The 22,287-nt window shown below is 41.5% G+C and overlaps 1 protein-coding gene across 1 annotated transcript; it reads left to right on the top strand.

Annotated features, from left to right (window-relative positions):
- Window positions 1-1,187: 1,187 nt before the first annotated feature.
- Window positions 1,188-22,029, top strand: LOC138970941 (uncharacterized). The gene is made up of 19 exons (XM_070343529.1): window positions 1,188-1,326; window positions 2,425-2,558; window positions 4,003-4,212; window positions 5,136-5,287; window positions 5,912-6,014; window positions 7,308-7,439; window positions 7,823-7,928; window positions 8,438-8,534; window positions 9,047-9,142; window positions 10,087-10,137; window positions 10,997-11,081; window positions 11,397-11,456; window positions 12,077-12,253; window positions 12,817-12,955; window positions 13,214-13,322; window positions 13,698-13,770; window positions 14,557-14,703; window positions 19,248-19,405; window positions 21,533-22,029. The coding sequence occupies exons 1-19, from the start codon at window positions 1,272-1,274 to the stop codon at window positions 21,774-21,776; spliced, it is 2,328 nt and encodes a 775-aa protein (XP_070199630.1). The 5' UTR covers window positions 1,188-1,271; the 3' UTR covers window positions 21,777-22,029.
- Window positions 22,030-22,287: the final 258 nt, after the last annotated feature.

The raw sequence follows: 22,287 nt of genomic DNA, 5'->3' as shown, positions 1-22,287 counted from the left end.
GTTTTCCTGGGGGCTTCTTTTTCAATGCTGATCCGTTGTTTGACGATGCAGACTTTCTCTTTAAGCTTTACATACTCTTTCGCTTCGTTCAAATATGTTATCTCTTTTGTTTGACTATGCAGACTCTCTCTTTAAGTTTTACATACTCTTTTGTTTTGTTCGAATAATGTTATTTCTTTTGTTTGACTATGTAGACTTTCTCTTTATGCTCTGCATACTCTTTTGTTTCGTTCAAATAATGTTATTTCTTTTGTTTGACTATGTAGACTTTCTCTTTATGCTCTGCATACTCTTTTGCTTCGTTCAAATATGTTATCTCTTTTGTTTGACTATGCAGACTTTCTCCTAATGCTCTGCGTACTCTGTTGCTTCGTTCAAATTTGTTATCTTTTTGTTTGACAATGCGACCTTTTTACTTGGCCTTGAAATGCACCTAACGCCGGTACGTGGCCTGTAACCTTAAAACAGATATTTTATAAATCGCGATTGATAAGGGAATGTCAAGGCTAGTGCGCACTGTCTGATTTTGCCGACTGTTTGTTTGATGTACGTGTTCTTGCACTGTACTAAACTCAAGCGGAAAAGTTGAACACACTTTTATGAAAAACCAATACAATAATTAACTACATGTATGTTTAATAGTGAAACTTCCACATCAATAGAATGAATACAAAGCAATTTTTTCTTTTTCCCGTGGGTTGATGCTCTGGTCTCCACATGCAACGCATGACGTGAGCACAGCTTTGGAATAAAATACAAGTTTAGGTCATTGATGTTTTTCAGTTGCTAAACAAATCAGGTATAACACAATTTGGCCAAGAACTTATGGGGTGGGATGGTATGTGACTGGATGTGCCTTTTTAAGGCAGGAAAAAAACACAGTTTGCCTGTGTCGACTGCTGTTAGTTTAAGTACATTCAACGGTAACCGGACACAAAGTGCTCACGTACAAAAACCGCAGAAGTTGGAAAATTAACAGCTACTGCGTTTTCAGCGAAGCAATAGGGTCGGCTATTCTGACGAGACAAGTATACACATACACACACTGCCGTCCTGTTTTATCACTAACTAATCTCACGCCATACGTACTACATACAATGTCAGCAAACGATTGTCAAAACAGAAACTGTAACACTCGGTATATTGCTAGCACGTATACGTTCTAATTCGATAAGGGCTCGTGTCCTCACAATCGTCACTATCAAACAAAAGCTGTTGATCATTCGCTGCCAAACTTTCATGTAGACACATTTACCGTCTGCAAGTAAAGAATGACAAGTGGAACAATCTTTGTTTTGATCGGAAGCTGTGCACTAATCCATGCAGGTAGGACTGTTATTTGAAAACAATTATTCTAAACCGCGAAGCCAGCGTTACACACGTCTCAGAAAAGGGTTAACAAGATTACTTCATAATCAAACTGTAGTTATTCTTCTTCTTCGTTCACTGGCTGAAACACCCACAGTTTGTGTGTGTATGGTGTGTACACACGAAGGGGAATAAGACACTAAGGCACATAAGTTGACCTGTGGGATCGGAAAAATCTCCACCCTTAACCCACCAGGCGCGGCCTAGAGTCGAACCCACTGTGACGTCCTTCCGCTTGGGAGGCCGGTGTAACACGAAATTTTTACTCCACGAAAAATTTACTCCGGAGTAAATATTTTGTACGAAATTCTTACTCCGAGTACACTTTTCGTACGAGAAAAGAACTCCCCAAGGCACGAAAAAATTACTCCCTCCACGAAATTTTTAGTCCCCATTCCAGTAAAAATCTCGTACGCAAAAATGGGATGCGGGCGAAGGGATAAAGCCAATAAGTGATCTCGCGCACACGAATGTCGCGCTACCCTCCTTCCGCCCCTTCCACCACCAAGACTAACAGGGGACAAGGGAGTAAAAATTTCGTACACCTGGCATGGGAAGTTAAATTGCTCGTGTTGGGGTGAAGTAATTTATTCGTTATTTATTCGTCAGGGGAGTAACATTTTTGTACGAAATGTTTACTCGGAACTCACCTGTCTTGGGGAGTAATTTTTTCGTGCAATGGGGGAGTGCTTTTTTCGTAAAGGGAGTAACTTTTTCGTACGAAATGTTTACTACGGATCGAGTAAAAATCTCGTGGGAGTCATTTTCTCGTGTTACACCGGTGTCTTATCCACTAAGCCACTGCGCCCGTCAACACTAAAGTTGTCAGCATTAATGTATGGTCACAATACACCAACGACATGCACGAGTTTCTTTCTTACTATATATGTTTGTTTATCATGATATACCTGGATGCAAAAGGCAAAATGAGTGTATCATCCTCAGAAAGCTGAAGCCCTGGTTGCTATGGACCATTTTGTTTGACTCAGTGCACATACTGTTGTCTTTATATCTTAAAAAAAGAAGTGTATGTCTATTTTTTAACATTTATTTCAGCACTGTTGGAGTCTTTGACACACAGTGGACATCCTGAGTTGAGAAAAGACAAGAACAGTGCGGACGGATTTGTGTTCACGATTGACGATCAGGCCAAGTTCAGCTTCACCCAGGGCGTGAAAACATGGCTTCAGGTGACGGGTTGTTGTTGTTGTTGTTGTTGTTGTTGTTGTTGTTGTGTTATGTTGTGTTATGTTGTTATTGTTGTTGTTGTTATTGTTGTTATTGTTGTTACTGTTGTGTTATGTTGTTATTATTGTTGTTGATTTTGTGTTATGTTGTTGTTATTGTTGTTGTATTGTGTTATGTTGTTGTTGTTGTTATTGTTGTCGTCATTGTGTTATATAGTTGTTGTTGTTGTTGTTGTTGTTGTGTTTTGTTGTTATGTTGTTGTAGTTATTGGTCTTCTTATTCTTCTTGTCGCTGTTGTTGTTGATTATGGCACGAACTTACAAGACGATTTTAGTGGCACTCTGAATAGCAGCGAGCCTAGGGCACAGGTGGGATAATAATGAGAGGAAAACAAAACCAGGCCTTTCATTATGATCACGTTGAACATACAGCCTTAAATAAACAGAAAACCTACAGTGTTTTGTGTGTGTGTGTGTGTGTGTGTGTGTGTGTGTGTGTGTGTGTGTGTGTGTGTGTGTGTGTGTGTGTGTGTGTGTGTGTGTGTGTGTGTTTGTAAGTAATGTGCTGCACTCTAGAATGTTGGGTGTTGTATCCGTACCCTAAATATAAACTAAGGAACGATCTGTGAGGAAATCCGATTGAACAAAAAATGATAAAAGAAAAGACTGAAACAGCAGGCCACCTGTAGCTAAGAGGTCCGATGAATTTGACTCAGCAATGTCAGTGGATAAATAGAGAATACTACATGGCTTCCTGTATCGTACCAGATTTACACGAGTTTTTTTAAAAATATTGAACTGCGAGCGAAAGCGAGCTGTTCACTATTTGAAAAAGCAACGAGTGTAAATCTGGAACGACACAGCAAGCCATGTAGTATTCTGTTTATCCTACATACTGTACTTACGTGTATTTTACTGAAAATGTCCTGGAGTCGAGGCAGCTAAATTGAAGACGCTTGTTTTGGAACCTCGATCTCTTCTAAAGCCTCGTGCAATCTATTACGTCAAAGCAAAGAAACGTCACTCTGAAAGTATGGCGTGACGTGTTAGTTCTAAAGATTCATCGAGGGTAATTAGCGAGCGCAATTTTTGTTTCTATAATGACGTTTGTCTCGGTGACTTTGGCATCATAAGCAGTGGAAAAACAGGTCCTTGCCAGACTTGCTTGACATGACCTCATTTACATGATATACACACGTGTGATTTGAACAATTATTATCTCACGGGTGTCTCTCTCACGTATGTAGGATAACAATCCTTTACTTCTTTCTTTCGTGCGTCTGTTGGGACAGAGTGCGCCTGTCTTCCTGTACACAGAGGGTCAACGTTTCAACGCAGCTCAACAGTGAGTCTGCCAGCAAACTGCTGAAGGTGTTTTGGAATTGTGCCCATGAAGGGAAGAAGGTCATGATCTTTTTTTCTCTCCATTCTTGGTCGGTTACAACAGAGCGCACCAGCGTTTCTTTACACAGAGGGCAAACGTTTCAGCGCAGAAGACGGCTCCCTGAAACTGGACCACAAGGCGACTGAGAGCGGGGCCGATAAGATGGGAACGTGGACATCACAATGCTTCGTCTACATGGCCGGGTCAAGGTCCTGGAAGCTGTGTGCCAAGTCATGGAGCAGTCCTGCTTGGCCCCTCGTGGTTTTCCAACAGGTGAGTCCTTCTGATTGTTTTTCAAGATGTGCTTGGAAACAGTCATGGTCAGGTAATGGATAAACACTTGTGCAAAACAGGGACGGTAAGAGAGGAAGAGGCTGGTTGGTTGTTGGTTGTTGGTTGTTGGTTGTTCATGTCCCTTCAACCTGTTTGGATATTCAGTACCGGTTTAAATTTGTTTCCTTTCTTGGTGCACATGTTGGTCTCCGGATTTGACACTTTTTGCATTTAGGTCTGTTACAGTAAAGCGAACTGAGAGGGTTCTCAAACCTCATATCTTTTAACATTTGTTGCTTCAAATCTTATCAACAATCTTGAACCTTTTTAAGCAGTTGAACATTTTGTAGGGGAGGTGGGGGGGGGCAATCGAAGAGAGAGGAAGGGGAAATAGTGACAGACAAACGTTCATACCTACAAAACAGTAACAGTGGAAGAACAAGGGGAACGGGTAACATGAAATGTTCATGGAAAACATTGCTGGTTATAACTTAGAAAGCAAAAGAAAAGGGTCGTAGATAAACGCTCATGCAAAACAGTACATGTTGGAGTCCAAGAAAAAAGGGTAAATGGCAAACGGTAATGCAACACTCCATAATTTCTCGTCGCATCATGCGTGTGATCCGCGCCCAGTCCGGATTATTTAAATGCTGACATCTAAATAATGTTTCTCTCTTTTTAAAATGTGTTTTACTTGCTGTGGTATCTCTTAACCTGGGCTGCGATTATGATATTGTTTTTAAAATGTTGCTTCAGATCTTCTTCGTTAATTTGCTGTTATTGTTTCCTTTTGTTTCTGCTATGGTGAAATGATTTGGACAATTAACAACCACTTTATGAATTGCTTTTAAAGTTCCCGATAGCTGCTCTTCAACGTGAGTATCCCTCGCAAGCATATGATCACCTCAATGAAATGATTTCAGCACTTTATCAACGGGACGGCTCTCTCTGCGCATGACACGGACAGCGTCATATCCGGATTCCCTTCATTTCAAATTCCACCGGAAGACATAGGACTCGGCTACCTCAGTTTCCAGGGAGGCATGTTTGGTGGTACGAGATTTGTAACTGGAAGGTAAATATTATAAAGAACAACAAAGCAAAGAGCAAATGTGGCAAACTAAAATACGTATATCTTACATATCATTTCGAGCAGAGTTGTATTTCATTTTTAAAAAGATGTTCATATACTCAAGCTTTGTCCGCAGCTAGGTTTGTTTTTTTGTTTGTTTTTGTTTTGTTTACTTTTGTGCAATGTTCTGTTTCTTATCGACGTGTGGTTAATCATCGCACTAAAAACACATTGGTGACTTGGATACCACTTGGAATTTACAACTTATATGTCGAGATCTAGCATTGTCATCTTCACACATAATAGCATGTTGACAATAATAAAACGTTGATCGTACCATAACACAATCAATTAATGTAACCTTTACTTAGATTCAATTCGTATCATTCACTGGAACTTTAACCTGTCATAAAATAAAGTGACATAAAACACACACACACAACTGACAAACAAGAAATAGAAACGACTCTTTAGCTTCAGAAGGCCTCAACAAAGATATTACCCTAAAATCCGTATTTTTGGCATCTTATTCGTCTCACCCCTTGTCTTTTGATTGTTTTGTTTCGTTTTTTGAGATCAGAGATTTTTCACTCACAGGGGAAGAAGCACTATATTGTCTTAATACAGGTGGACGAAGGGAGGAGGGATCCTGTCGGGGGGAACGGAGGGGGGACCTGTGGCTGTCTTTGACCAGAATGGCGGGGTCTGCATCATGGCGCCATTCTCAGAGGTAGGCTGGCTGTTGGACTTCTTCTTCTCTCGTACGCTATTTTGCTGCAGTGATAATCACCTGAGTGGGCGTAAGTCATACTGCGATAACAATTATTTGAGAATGGCGCCATTCTCAGATGTAGGCTGGCTGTTAGACTTCTTCTCTTGTACACTATTCTGCTGCAGTAATAATCACTTGAGTGGGTGTAAGTCATACTGTGATAACAATTATTTAGGAAGCTGAATAATGATAAAATAGTACTGACAGCAGTATTTGCATGTTCAATAATGAGCCAAAATGTATTGTCTTTTACCAATGCCGTGTGTATTGCTTCCTAACTTTCAGGATACGATATCAGCTTACTGGAGATACTTTGCTCAGAAGAAATTCGATTTTTCGGAAGGAATGTTTAAATAAAAAGTCATGTTTTCTAATTCTAAATCGAAGGAATAAATCCGCATACTCTCTCTCTCTTACTTTTTATTTTTTTTTTATCTCTCTCTTTCTTTCTTTCTCTGATACACTTTCATATTGTTTTAACGTATGATACACGACGTTAACTCTGATGTTTAATCTTTAAATGTCTTTGTGCAATATCGGTTTTGTAATTCTGAGGCAGGCCTAAAGGCAAATTTTTGTTTTGTGAAGACAGACAAAACAGTATGATTTGTTCTTGTCCTTGTTCTGGCTCTCTCTCTCTATCTCTCTGTCTCTCTCTGTCAATTCCCAATTTTGATCTTAACGTAAGAATTCATGTAAAGCCTGTAACGTGTATATTTGTCCTGTGAATAGTTTTTCTGCCATTTTACTTTTTATTTCTTTAAACTTTTATGTTTATCTTTTGTAAATGTTTTACGTGTGTATATATACATAATATGTACATAAGATTAAAGTAGTCCCCCTCTGGGTGAGGGCTGGTTGAAAAGAAGCTCGTTTATATTGCTTATGCCACAACCCTCGTAAAAAAAAAAATTGATTTAATTTGATTTGATGTCTCTGTATCTCTCTTTCTCTTTCTCTCTCTCACTCTCTCTCTCTCTCTATTCTCTCTCTCTATCTCACTCTCTCTCTCCCTCTTTCTCTCTCTCTCCCTCTCCCCCTCTCTCTCACTATCTGTCTCCCTCTCTCTCTTGCCTGCTCTCTCACCCTCTCTCTCACCCCCCCTCTCTCTCTCTCTCGCCCTCTCTCTCTCTCTCGATCTCTCTCTCCCCTCTCTCTCTCTCTCTCTCTCTCTCTCTCTCTCTCCCTCTCTCTCTCCCACTCCCCACGCACTGTGCAAAACCTGGCTAATTTTACCCGTGCCTTTGACAGTTCATGTCCGCATCTCGAGAAATGGATGAGAAGTGGCGGGTCAACTGGGGAGTGATGGGAGGGGTGGTGTCCGTACCCACAGGATTTACACAACAGACCGTTGTGTACTGTGGTAACACCGGCATCAACCAGGTATGTGTACACACTGTTTATTTTTAAGTTTGTAAAAGTGGCTCTGCTCTGTGCATTATCTGTTTGAATGTTGAGTTTAGCTTTGACGAATTGTTATGCATATTTAATTCATTGTGAGTTTATATACATATTTATTTTTTATTTTTTACTTTTTATTTTATTATTTTATTGTTTTATACATTGTAAAATGTTAAGAGTTGATTTTCATGAGACAACATTGCTTTTATCAACTGTTGATTTTGTATTAATGAAAACTTGAAATCTTTAAAAAAAAAAACTACACATTTGAATGATAATTGTTTTGAGTGTATGTCTAGTCTGTTTGTTGTGGGGCAACAGTTGTGTGTGTGTTCGTTGACGTCTGAATTATTTCTGTCTGTCAGGTATTCTCAGACTGGGGCAAGTTCATGAGAACCTACTACAACAAAGAAGACATCTACCGTAAAACTGACCTTACCGTCAACTACCTGGGATACTACACTGATAACGGTGACTTTAATAATAATGATAATAATAAATAACTTTGGTATAGCGCGATTCCCATCAATTGGCTCCAGGCGCTTTACCAATTCATTTTAAAACGTAGCAGCACACACACACACACACACACACACACACACACACACACACAGACACACACACGCACAGACACCCACACACAAACACACACACACACACAGACACACACACACACACACACACACACACACACACACACACACACACGCTTTCTCTCCTTTTCAATTATAATTTTATAAATTGGTGTTTTCATAGTTCAAGGCTTACACCATTCATCTGGATTAGCTACTCGTTCAGATGTACATAATTGTGTTATTTTTGACATTCATATGGTAGGTGTTTGCTTAATACCTTTTCTCACATGGTAATATTTTCCAACAGGTACCATACATGTTTCATGCAATTCTTAACCGAGCATAACGCCTTTGTCTTTGAAGTGACTCGAGAAAGAATTTAACACAGTCATTTTATGTTTACAGGAGCCTATTACTATGATTTAACCGAGCCAAACAAAACATACGAACAAACAATTTTGGATCTGAAAGAATACACCGACTCCATACAAGTTCCCTTCAGGTGAAGAATGTTTATTGTTTTTTGACAGCTTCCCATGAATATCATGGAACATTGAAACATACATTTAAATTTCTTCCCTAACTAGGACATTCATTTTTTCAAAACAGACTGTGTAGCAAGTCACATAGGCTGAAAGCAGTTAACTGGCGTGCGCAAATGCCAGTCAATATCAATTAAAAAGAAAAAACTTGACTAAATATAAAAAAAGAAAAAAAGTATATTTGTATTGAGATCATGAATAAAAAGGGTACACAGCTCAAAATATTCGAAAGCGGTCAGAGCGAAAATCAAAATAATATTATTCAAAAACGAAGCAAGAGCCGTTCTAGCTTGTTGTTGATTCCGAAATGACACTCACATAAAGTACAAAATTAATGTGTGACAGATTACATCAATGCTAAAATCACGTTAGTGTCCTGTTTAACAAGAAGCTTTCTCTCAGATTTTCTCTCTCTGCTGGCTTGTCAAATGTTAGCAATTGATGTGTGCTCTGTTTTGATGACTCTTGCCAGATACATTCAGTACGACGCCTGGTTCTATTACCGAGGTCAGCTGGGAGGGACTGTGCTGTGGAAAGCCAGGCCGGACATTGCTCCCCATGGTTTACAGTGAGTAGATTCCCTTTACCTTACACCAGGGATCGTGGTAACCGGATATTTCTGGTAAAAAATCAAATACTGGAAATAAAATCGACAACTGGTCATACGTACTGAATGATTTTTTGTTTGCCTTCCATGCGGAAGGTCTCGGGTTCGAATCCCGGTCGCGCCTGTTGGCCTAAGAGTGGAGATTTTTTCGATCTCCCAGGTCGACTTATGTGCCGACCTGCTAGTGACTTATCTCCCTTAGTGCGTACACGCAAGCACAAGACCAAGATACGCACGGACAAGATCCTGTAATCCATATCAGAGTTCGGTGGGTTATAAAAACACAAAAATACCCATCATGCTTCCCCCGGAAGCGGCGTATGGCTGCCTAAATGCGGGGTAAAAACGGCCATACACGTAAAAACCCACTTGTACAAAGAACACGAGTGTACGTTTGAGTTTTAGCCCGTGGACGCAGAAGAAGAAGAAGAATAAGAGTCCTGGTTGTTCAAATGTGTAACATAGTGGTTCACATCACGGGCACTTCAAACTTGCGTCTGTCTTAAGCTTTAGCCGTTTAGACTTGAAAGTTAATGATATCTGAAACCGATAGATTGCAGACGTTCATCCTTTCAGTCTGCTGATATGTTTTTTGTTGTTGTTCGTTGTTTGCATTTGAGCAGGTGTCATGCACTTAACCACGTGCGTGTGTGTGTGTGTGTGTGCGTGTGTGTGTGTGTGTGTGTGTGTGTGTGTGAGTGTGTGTGTGTGTGTGTGTGTGTGTGTGCGTACATGCGTGCGTACGTGCCTCTGTGTGTGTGTGTGTGTGTGTGTGTGTGTGTGTGTGTGTGTGTGTGTGTACGTGTGTGCATGTGTGCGTGCTTGTGTGTGTGTGCGTACATGCGTGAGTGTGTGCATGTCTGTCTGTCTGTCTGTCTGTCTGTTTGTCTGTCTGGGTCACACAGGTACATTTTCAACCAGACTCAATGGCCAGTTGCTGCCCACAACATGTACTGGTAAGTTACTCAACATGTGTGTGTGTGTGTTTGTGTGTGCGTGTTGGTGCGTGCGTGTGTGTGTGCGTACATGCGTGCGTGTGTCTGTGTGTGCGTATTGTGTGTGTGCATCTGTGTGTGTGTGTGTGTGTGTGTGTGTGTGTGTGACTGTGTTTGAGTGACCAGAATCGTTGGCCGATGTCATAAATGAAACCCCCTAAAATCAAATACAACAAGAAACAAATTTATATATAAAAAAAAATATATATATTGAACAACGGCAAATTTGTGAATGTGTTTTTTTTGTAAAGGAATTTGTTTGATTGTTTGTTTGTTTGTGTGTTTGTTTATTTGTTGTTGTTGTTGTTGTTGTTGTTTTGAGGATAGGTTTACTTCTATTGATTTATTCAAAAACCCTATATATCATATTGTATCGATTATGTGACACTCATCGAAGATTGGATCATCCGTAACAAGTGAGGATAGGTTTGCGAAACTGCAGAAACGATTCACTTAGAATTATACCTTTATATATATGTTAATCTTAAAAATAAAAGCAAAAGCAATGCAACTGGAATGCCATTTACAATAATTGGTTGGTAAGGTACTACTTACTAGCTGTCTTTCTTTATTGAATTAGAACCATGATAATCGAGAACAATAATAAAACAAAAAATCATTAGATAAGTCCCTCTCATTTAATAGCGAGGGCTGGATGTAAAAAAAGCACCTGCTCGCTTATATCATTACCATAGTTAATACAGAATTTGTCTTGTAAAAAAGAAAAAGAAAAAAAGAACCATGTTAATCTGGCAATTTCAGCAAGCTTGGCACCCTGGAATTCTTGTCTACACTGTTACCTTGAGAATTTTACTTGTAGGTCAGCAAAAACCCCGTACGCTAAGGAAAATGGCGGCAAGTACAATTTCATTGTGGAGTCAGAGAAAGCAATTCCACAAGATCTGGTGAGTGTTCAAGCAGTATCTTTTTAATGGAGCAGGGAAATAAATATCAGAAACCAAGACAATGTCAAAGATAGTTTGATTCCAGATGTAGATTACGCACAGCAACCGCATATCCGCTTGTTACGTCTTGGTATAATGTCCGCATTTCTTTATTGCAAATATTTTGTGGAAGTGGTCATTTCTTGTGAGTGTATTTATGATGCTCTGTTTTGTGTTTGCTTAGTTTAGTGATGATCACACATGTATGTGAGACAGGTTTGCTTTAACTCATTTAAACATGTGTTGGTGGCAATTGCTTTTCTTTTTGTTATGTAGACGTTCTGGGTGGACCTTTTCAAACAGGCGCGACTCTGGGGACTTGTTATGTATGAGCAGGTGAGTTGTGGTTTGATGTGAGAGTGCTCTGCAAACCTAAACACGTGAGACCGCACACCCAGTTCACTAAGAAGAAAAATACAGCACTGGCATGGTTCAAAGCCTTTCTTATTTTACCACATGCGTAGAAAACACAAACAGATGGTGGTTCAAAGCCTTTCGTATTTTACCACATGCGTAGAAAACACAAACAGGTGGTGGTTCGAAGTTTTTCCTATTTTACCACATGCGTAGAAAACACCATGATGGCTCAAAACCTTTCCTTTTTAACATCATGCAAGGGAACACCAGCCGAATAGTAAAACAGGGAATATTAAAACAGGGAATAGCTTAAACATTCTGTCATTGAACTGCACAAGGAAACATGTTTAGCAAACCGGTCTCTGGGGAAAAGATGAGAAAAAGAAACTGACCTGTTGAAAGCGGTATGTGAGTTGTAGTTAATACTTATGGGAGGCATTTCGAAGAGATAATTTTCTTTATTGATCGTAAATTGATCGTAAATTACGTGGATCTCTGCTCAGATCAAAGCGCTTGATCGTAAATTACGTGGCACAGTCACTTCTTTGTTTAGATTTCTTTATTTTGTCATGTAAACTTACACCATATTTTCCCCACAGGACTATATGGACTGGGAGTTTTCTATGATGAACGCCACCCAGTCCACTGTGGACGTGGCCAAGACGTGGCTGATGCAGATGGGACAAGCTGCACGTGCTACCGGTCTGACCATCCAGTACTGTATGTCCAACCCCCGTCACGCCATGCAGAGCTTGGAGATCCCGGCAGTCACACAGGTCAGTGTGTTTCAGGGCCTGAGAACGAAATGGACTAGTCCTGCCTCAGAAACGTTCATTACATTAAGCTTTCACTTGGGTTAAAAGAGACAAAGTACAGGGTGACCCCCCCAACAACGCAACCCACAACAATGCTCATAACTTCCACATCTGTAGGCCGAATTACTTTATATTTAGTGTACATTCACTTCAGCTAATGCACAACAAGTCCACAACGTGTAGGTCAAATGATCTGACTTTTGTGCAATTCAAAAAAGGTTTCTAAATTCCGGGATCGTCTGGAGGGTTTAAATTAGGTTAGTATGGATACCACGTATTGTCAAACCTTGGCCTGTTGAGTCAAACCGCGAATTTGGAAACTTTTTTTGAAATTGCACAAAAGTCAGACCTACACAATGGGTGAGTCATGCATAACGTAAAGTTAATGTAAACCAAATATTTTGGTAATTCGGTTAACATATGGAGAAGTTATTAGCATTTTAAGAGTTGCATATTTTTGGGGGCCGCCCTCTATTTCCGCAGGAGAAAATCAATGACAATATTCTTGCACTTTGTAACTGCAGGCTCGTGTGAGTGGTGACTATCACCCAGGAAACGACCAGTGGCAGATCGGAGAGGCCTCCATCTTTGCTGACGCCATGGGCATTGCTCCATGGAAAGACAACTTCTGGACTGTCACAGATCAGCCTGGAAATAGATATCGTGAGGACTTTCATCCGATCTTCGTGTGTGTGTTTGTCCAAGTGAAATATGAAAGCGAAAAAATTAATATGAATGAATGAAAGATAGGAGGTGCTGGTACAAATAAAAAAGCCACTGACTTGAAATCACTCAGTTATGCCTTTCGGTGAACGTCAGTTAGTATATCACCTGTTTCAAGACGAAATCTTCAACTTTTGTGCTCGATTTGTTTGTGGGGCTAACCTGCAACTCAACATGCACACCCTGTTTTTCACGCAGACCAGTCGGAGCCGTACCCCGAACTGGAGGCAGCGGTGTCCACCCTGAGTAGCGGGCCTGTGGGACCCAGTAACATGCTGGTGCACACCAACGTCTCCTTGCTCATGCAGTGAGTTGTCTAGATTTGTTGGTATATTTTGGTTGCAAACATTTCAAAGAACTCTGGCCACGAAGAGCTGTGATGAAGCCTGCCCTTAACTGAGCTCGAAGTCGACTTCGCGAAGACTTAGCAAAGTCTTTGTACTGAAAATTGAGTGCCAAAGCTTCGAAGAGCCAGCTTGATCAGTAAATACTTATACACCCCATGGCTTTGTATTTAGGTAACTGAATAAACACGGTTTAAACCAGGAGCCAGCTTCGTCAAGTCGACTTCGCCCAATTAGTTTAAGGCTTTACCCTCCGTAGAAGAGCATGAATAGGTTGATTGACTGACGAGCTACATGTTTCTACGGAGAGGATTTGCTGGTGATTGATTTTGTTCCAGATGTTGTCGAGCTGATGGACTGATTCTGAAGCCAAGCAAACCAGCCACTGCTGTAGACAGACAGTTCTGGCAGGTAAGCAGCCATCTTGATGTTAGGACCGTGTTTTAAAGAAGATTACAAATAGTAGATCACCTGATTTTATTTGAAATGGTTTCTTGGGATGACTTGCAACAAAAATGCGAATCAATATATCTTCCTTACTGTGTATAAGATCACGTGACCCACCACTAATATGTTCAGGGATAAGAGCATCAATCCACTTGGGCCACCGCCGACAATTAAAAGCCTTCGAGCTTCCTGTACGTAGTTGGAATTTGATTGTTAGATTATTTTTGCAGTGTGTGATAGGTTTCAGTTAAGTTATGAAATAATTTCAGCAAATCATTCCCAATTTACATCTGCAGCAGCCGGAATAGTGATCATTGGTGTATGCTAAAGTGGAAAGGTGCTCTGATCACGTGTACATTTGTATACAGAACTTTGGTGGTTTGCATGGTCGTTCGCACGAGAGAGAAGGTATCTTTACTGGGGAGTGTTAACTTTCTTTACCTTGCGGCAAACATTCCTAAAACTCGAGGTTCTTGTGCATGTTTTGTTTGGTGAAATTCTTACTAACCATTCTTGTTTTTCTTTATACTGATTTTTTTGACGCTAGCTGTCAATCTGTTTTCGGATTTCTACCCCCCCCCCCCTCCAAAAAAAAAAAAAAAAAAAAAAAAAAGCCAACGAAAAATGAAATAAAGTAAAAAAAAAAAAAAAGAGATTGTATCCCCAGATTTGTTGTCATACGCACCAGAAATACATAATTTTACGGCCAGTCTCACCTGTTCACAATGGTCAGAAATAATGTTACTCCAGGCAGTGTGGAACAACAGCGTGGGTCCCTCAGGACAGGTGTGGACAACGTACAGTCGCGTGGGACACGATCTCTACTTTGGTATCATCCTGGCTGCTGACATCAGTGCTGACTTCAAACTCACCCCGTCTGATGCTGGATTCCAATTTGTGAGTGTGTCTTTCTCTCTGTCAAGACCGTCCTTAATTGAGCCCGAAGTCGACTTCGCGAAGTCTTTTTACTGAAAACTTACCGCTAAAGCTTCGTGCAGCCAGCTTCGCGAAGAATATGCTTCACTTAGTCGAATTCGCCTGGCTTAAGACTGTCCTTTATGTCCTTTTTGAGTGTGTCCTCGATCCTTCTATCTTTTTATCTGTCGATCTTCTCTCTGTCTGTCTGCATGTCTCTATGTCCGCATTATATGTGTGTCTCTGGTCACCGCATTATATGTGTGTCTCTGGTCACCGCATTATATGTGTGTCTCTGGTCACCGCATTATATGTGTGTCTCTGGTCACCGCATTATATGTGTGTCTCTGGTCACCGCATTCAATACACATCAACACAAATGGACATATTTGCGTTCAGGCAATTGTAAATCACCTTTTAAAGCGGTGCTTCTTTGATATTTCTGTGTGGTTCTTACCTTGGAGGTAATCATGTATGTGTCATGCCCCAGGTTCTGGGAATCCATTTCAAGAGATTTTGCTGGGTGTAACTCTTTTCCCAAAACACAGGCCTTTTATCGAATGCATAGGGGCGGGGATATAGCTCAGTTGGTAGCGCGCTGGATTTGTATTCAGTTGGCCGCTGTCAGCGTGAGTTCGATCCCAGGTTCGGCGGAAATTTATTTCAGAGTCAACTTTGTGTGCAGACTCTCTTCGGTGTCCGAACTCCCCCCCCCCCCCCCCCGTGTACACTACATTGGGTGTGCACGTTAAAGATCCCACGATTGACAAAAGGGTCTTTCCTGGCAAAATTGCTTTGGCACAGTTAATAATTGTCTACCTATACCCGTGTGACTTGGAATAATAGGCCGTGAAAGGTAAATATGCGCCGAAATGGCTGCAATTACTGGCCGTATAAAATTTCATCTCACACGGCATCACTGCTGAGCGCCTAGAACTGTACCCACGGAATATGCGCGATATAAGCCTCATTGATTGATTGATTGATTTCTTTGACAGAAACTGCAAATAATAATAATAATAATAATGGTGATTTCTATAGCGCTTTCGAACACACAAAGCGCTTTACAAAAGCAATAACAACATCATTACCAGAATGACGCCATTGACGGAATAGAACACAATCATAAACACTTTACAACAAAACCAAAAACAAAACATAAATGTTACACAAATTCCAGAGGCTCTCACAGGAACGAACTCTCAGCATACACAACAATTATAATGCACACACACACACACACACATACACACACACATGCCCACACACACGCACACACACACACACACACACACACACACACACACACACAGTAAACATTGTTCATCCGAAAGTGCACATTCACAGGGTCGCCACAACTACATCATCAACATTAACCTTCTAGAATGCTTCTCTGAAGAGGTGAGTCTTGAGATTTGCTTTGAAAGAAGGCAGAGATGGACTGAGACGTAGAGACAAAGGGAGTTTGTTCCAGATATGATCAGCTGCGACTGAAAGACAGCGGCCACCATGATCGTCCCTCTGATACTTAGGAGCTTTGACAAATTTATTTTGGGAGGCAGAGCGGACAACCCTTTCAGGATTGTTTTTCTGCACGAGATCGGACAGGTACTGTGGAGCCGTGCCCGCGGCAATTTGATAGAATATGCAGCAGATCTTGTATTTAATTCTTTGTTCGACTGGAAGCCAATGTAGCTGTTTGAGTAGAGGCGTGACGCTTTGTTTCATAGGTGTTCGAAACACGAGTCTAGCGGCAGCGTTCTGGACTAGTTGCAGGGGTTTGGTGACAGATTTGGGACATTCAGCGAGCAGTGAATTACAGTAGTCTAATCTAGAGAGTATGCCGGAACAGACTAGTCTTTTGGTTGCGTCTTCGGTAAGGTACTGTCGAATGGAACCTATACGCCGGATCTCCATTCGCGCTGCTTTACATGTTTGGACTACATGCTGTTTCATGCTAAGATCTTTGTCAAAAAAGACTCCGAGATCACGGGATGTATCCGAGAACTTGATGTCAATATTGTTCAAAGAGATGGCCTGTGGGAGTTCTGAAATAGACTTAGCATGGGTAGGGGTGGAGTATGAAAAACGCATGGCTTCAGTTTTGTCGTCATTTAGTTTGAGTTTGTTCTCTTCCATCCATGTCCCGACATCTCTCACACACTCCTGTAGCGACAGAACCAAATCTGGGTACTTGTCATGTGATGCGGAATGATTGATCTGCGTATCATCTGCGAAGATTTCGTGTAGCACACAATGATTCTCTATGAGCGTTGTCAGCGGTGCTGTGTACATAATGAACAGCACCGGGCCTAACACAGAACCTTGAGGGACACCAAACACAAGAGAGGTTTCAGCAGATTGTTGGCCATCGATCAGAACAAACTGTTTCCTGTCTGAGAGATAATTTTGAATCCAAGAGAGAGCCATCTCGCTAATGCCAAAGTAGTGCTCTAGACGATAAAAAAGAATGTCATGGTCTATCGTATCAAAAGCCGCAGACAGATCTAAAAGCAAGAGGACGGATGTTTTGTCCTGGTCTAGAGCGGTCAGAAGGTCATTCAAAATACGAAGAAGAGCCGTTTCCGTGCTGTGCCGTGGTCGATAGGCTGACTGGTGGGCACTAAGAAGGTTGTGGGATGAGAGATGTGAGGCAAGCTGTCGGAGAACAAGTTTTTCGAGAATTTTCGATAGAAAAGGAAGGTTTGAGACGGGTCTATAGTTTTTCAACTCGTTGGAATTGAGAGAAGCTTTCTTCAGCAGTGGCTTTACTAAAGCGGTTTTGAATTCCGTGGGGACAACGCCAGAAGAGAGTGATTCGTTCACTATGTTAGTGATGGTAGGGAGGAGGATGTCGATGTTTTGAATAAGTAGTTTGGTTGGAATCGGGTCAAGTTCGCACGTCTTGGGGGCGGTTTTTAGAATTAACTTCTTGACATCGTCTTCAGACACAGTGGTGAAAGCTAAAAAGGGAGTGCCTTGAAACGGATCGGTAGGAAATGCGCTTTGTGTGTTTGCAACATGCGAAAAGCTGTCACGTATCGAAAGGATTTTGTTCTTGAAGTAGTCACTAAAAAGGGCCGGAAGTTGTTGAACGTTAAAGACGGTAGGCAAGGAGGCTTTTTTACGCGTGCCTAACAGTGTGGTCATATTGTTGAAGAGCTGTTTGTATGTGGCACTGGAAGAAACCATAGCAGAATAAAATGACGTTTTAGCATTATGCACAAGGTCGGTGACCTTCTGTTTCACGGCATCATACATCTGCATGTTGATTGTCAGTGGTGAGGAGCGCCAGCGACGTTCTGCCCTTCGACGCTCACGCTTCAGCTCCTTGAGCTGATCAGCGACCGAGCTGTACCACGGCGTAGGCTTACGCTGGCGCACCTCACGCTGACGCACAGGGGCATGTTTGTCCAGAACCTTACCAAGATGTTGATTCAGGTTCGGAAGTGACATAGTGGGGGTCAAACCATCGGCAACATCAACAGCGAACTCGTTCATATTGATGCTGTTAATGGATCGCATTGATTCTATTTTTACCATTGTAGGTGGCTTCTTTGCCGCTAGGTGGCACAGAATAGACGTGTGGTCGGACTTCAGATCATTACAAGCATGAGTCGAATGAACAAGGTTATCAGAAACCATATGAAATATCAAATCAATAGTATGACCAGAGTTGTGTGTCGGGAAATCGACAGTCTGAACAAGACTAAACATGGAAGCTAGATCACAGAGTTGTTGTGTTAGTGTGTCACTTGCATCTTCATAATGAATGTTAAAATCACCGGTCAGAAGAAAACAATCGACATCAGCACAATGTTCCAGAAAGGCAGGAAGTTCAGCAAAGAACAAGGAATCCGAAAGTTTGTTCTTTTTGTTGGGAGGGGGCCGATACAACAGGAAAAATGTGATTCGTTGGTTGTTAACAATCAGAGTCATTTCAGCTAATTCGAAAGACAGATGAGGGAACAGGAAGTTGACTGTGGTGGAGCAGTGGTCAGCAAGGGAGTTCTTGATGATGAAGACGAGGCCGCCGCCGCGCTTGATGGTAGGGTGGTTGCGTGGGACGGAGACTAGCTTATAGCCGGGTGGTGTCAGGTCAGCGGCCTTCGCCTCGTCGCCTGCCTCCTTCAGCCAGGTCTCCGTCAGCAGCAAGACGTCCACGTCGTTGTCACGGATGAAGTTCGTGATTTCTGTGCGTTTCTTTGCTGGTCCAACTGACCGGGCATTGAAAAGAGCAACGCACAGCTGGTTGGGCAGGGTGTCGATGTTTTGGATGGGGATGGAGATGAGGTTGGTCATGTTACATCCGATCTGCCGTAGTGGCGGTGGGGTTGTGGTATCGGGCGTGTGTGGCGGTTGTGGAGAGACATGACTTGTACTGTTGAGCCTCTCAATCCGATGGTTGGCAGAAGATCGCTGATGGACAGCAGCTTGGTCGCGACGATCGGTTTCACGCGATGTACAAAACAGAACACCCTTTGTCGTAATGCGTAACGTCATATCTGAATCTGACCTTTGTACAGTTTAATCCCAAAACGGTCATCACAAGATCAGCCCAAGGCGTGAAGGACACCCAGCTGAGTGATTTTGGGGACAACACCCCGATACAGCTGACCACCGCATGTACCCGTCAGGACTTCTGCATGTACTACACCAGTCCTGTCTTCACTGTAGGTTCCGGGTGAGCGCCTTCAGTGTTTTCAAGGACCTTATAAGGCAGAGTCAGAGTGGCAGAGTGTACATTTTTTTAACATTTTGAGGAAAAAGTTGTTACCAGTGAATTTTTGGAGAAATTCAAACGCAGTGAAATGTAAACATTGATTTGAATTAATAAAAAAAAGCAAGAGTTATTAAACTCGATATATTTTATTAAGCATATTCATGACAGAATTCTGAATACTTTTGTTAAGTTTGAAAAAAATTAAAAACAAAACAAAAACAAAATAAAAACCGTCCTGTTAACACAATTGTGATAATAATTATTCAGTTATTAGTCCAGTTTGATTTATTACTGGTTATTAATTGGAAAGTGTTGTGTCCCATTTTTACATCTTTTAATTTTTGGGGGGTAATTTGTTTTCCAAATTCATGTAACCCTAGGTTTTTAAAATAAATAAATATTGCCTTGCCATGCCTTGGTTAGAGCGGGAGCATGCCCCAAATGGTTCAACCGTGAGGGCGTTTAAAAAACCATGGATCATCATAGTATCATAATAGTGGTTAGAGCGGTTGCCCCTCACGCTGGCGGTGGGGGTTCGAACCCCATTTCGGGCGATTACAAATACCCGAATTTTCTCCTGGACTACCGTTACTTTTTCTTTAAAAGACTGTCTCTGTTTAGAACACCTTAAACATAGGGAGATAAGCGATACATGGATCTGGTCAGTGATAATTTGACTTATTTTCAATTTTACATGTTGGTATTGTAAAAAATGTCTTGGGAATCGGTGAGTGTCACTATATTCTACGTCTCATGCAACCAGACGTGTTGGAAAACAGACTGCGATACACAGATCTTTTTGCATGTATGAGTGTGCGAATGTGTCATTTTAGAATTCACTCGGGTCTCAATGGTAACATGTGGGCGTAACGCTTTAGCTGTGTAAGCAGAATGAGTCAAACAGTAGACAATATATTGATATTTTTGGCCCAGCCACCAGAGAATTTGAGTTACAGAAGTAGCCTAATTGAGTTACAGGAGTAGCCTAATTGAGTTACAGGAGTAGCCTAATTGAGGTAGGGGAAGGGCTCCTAATATGGACCACTTTTTGTTTCATGCTGATAACTGGTTTGTTTTCTTGTGAAGACGTTTCATTTTGCGTTTGGTAGTCCTTCTCTCTTTGATTAACCGTTGGGCCTAATTAGAGTAAAATAGCTTTGATAGACATTCAGCAAAAATTAAATACAGAAAAAATCACAAATGGTCCATATTAGGCGCCCAGGCTCCTAATATGGACCAGTAAAGCGGCCTTCGCAAATCACTGTAAAAAGCCCCCTATACTTCAAAATAACATGATACAACTTAGTGTGCAAGTCAGACTAATTAAAAGATGCTTTAGATTTATCTGTTTCGGGTTGATGAGAGCATTATTTGAAGCACACCAGGAAACTAAAGAAGCTTATCAAAAACAGAGTGAAAATAAGTGAAATTATCAACTTCCACGAAAAGAAAACTATTTGTTATATGTTTTTGAAATCTCGAGGGCTAGTTATGGGTTATTTCCAGCAAGCTTCTTAATGAATTAATGAAAATAGGCTTTAGGTTTTATTTTCTTCGATTTGTTGAAGGTGGTCCATATTAGGGGACTCACACATACTTTGAGATTTTGCTATTATTTTTTGTTTGCAGGAGAAACTCGGGGTCAAGACTGCTAAATTGTAACAAATACGGTCTTAGCTGTCATATAAAGCAATTTTTGTATTATTAAAGCGTTGGCTGTGGACAGAAACGAGTCCGTTTTAGGCGGCAAATTTAGAGTGAACCATGCCAAAAGTAAAAAAAAGAGAAAAAGCCTAACGGTTTTGAGGTTTGTGTTTCTGCAACTCTTTTGACATGTGCAAGTTGTCCAGAAAGGATGAATACAGCCAATAAAAAAAATTTGAGCGCTCTAGCGCCGTTAGTTTGTTAGAACAGGAGGTGGTCCATATTAGGAGCCGGTCCATATTAGGATCCCTTCCCCTACAGGAGTAGCATATAATGACTGCTTCGTGTGCAGATTTCTGCTATTTAAAAAACCCAATAGCGTTGATTATAAGAAATTCAAATTCTTTAATAATTACCTGTTTTGTCTGTTGATTTGCTTCACAGCAAAACCAAAATCATCATCTATGGCGAGGAACACAAGTTTGTTCCCATGTCACGTGGTCGCGTGTCCAACATCGACATCACAGACAATGACGTCACAGTGACGCTACAAGGAACGTCAGGGGAGAACATTATCTTCACCTACTTTTACGACGGGCAAATGATTCGACGACCGTGCACTTTCGATCACACCGGGATAGCAAAGCTTCGTCTTGGTTACTACCATTCTTCCAACGACAGGGTCTGATGTGACAACTCTAAAGCAGGCGTTGTGGCGAACCGACAGACATACAGAAAGACAGACAGACTCACAGATAGAGAGACAGACAGCCAGTAGTCGTTTTTTTGACAACATTGTTGTTTTGCCTTTACTGTCATTAGATAAACGGTTCAAACGATCGCTCTGGTTTGCACTCACATACGCACGGATGCCTTTGCGTTATACATCCGCTGTTTAATGCTCTGCAGCGTAGTTCTAAATAAAACATATGAACACGAAACTACGCAGCCCAAATAAACGCGTGTAACACTCGCTGTGCGTGCATGCGTACACGTGTGTGTGTGTGCGTGTGCGGGAGCGAGAGCGTGTGTGTGTGTGTGTGTGTGTGTGTGTGTGTGTGTTTCTGTCAATGTGTCTGTTGTGTGTTTGCGCCTGTGTCTGTGGTTGTTGTCATTAGACGACGACGAGAACGATGCTGATGTAGAAGCACATTTGCCTTATTTCCACACGGATGTACGTACGACCAGCCGAATAGTGT

Source organism: Littorina saxatilis, linkage group LG7 (assembly GCF_037325665.1).
Source record: "Littorina saxatilis isolate snail1 linkage group LG7, US_GU_Lsax_2.0, whole genome shotgun sequence".
Lineage (NCBI taxonomy): Eukaryota > Metazoa > Mollusca > Gastropoda > Littorinimorpha > Littorinidae > Littorina > Littorina saxatilis.
Note: the sequence above shows the minus strand (reverse complement) of the source record. Positions and strands in the feature narration are given on the sequence as shown.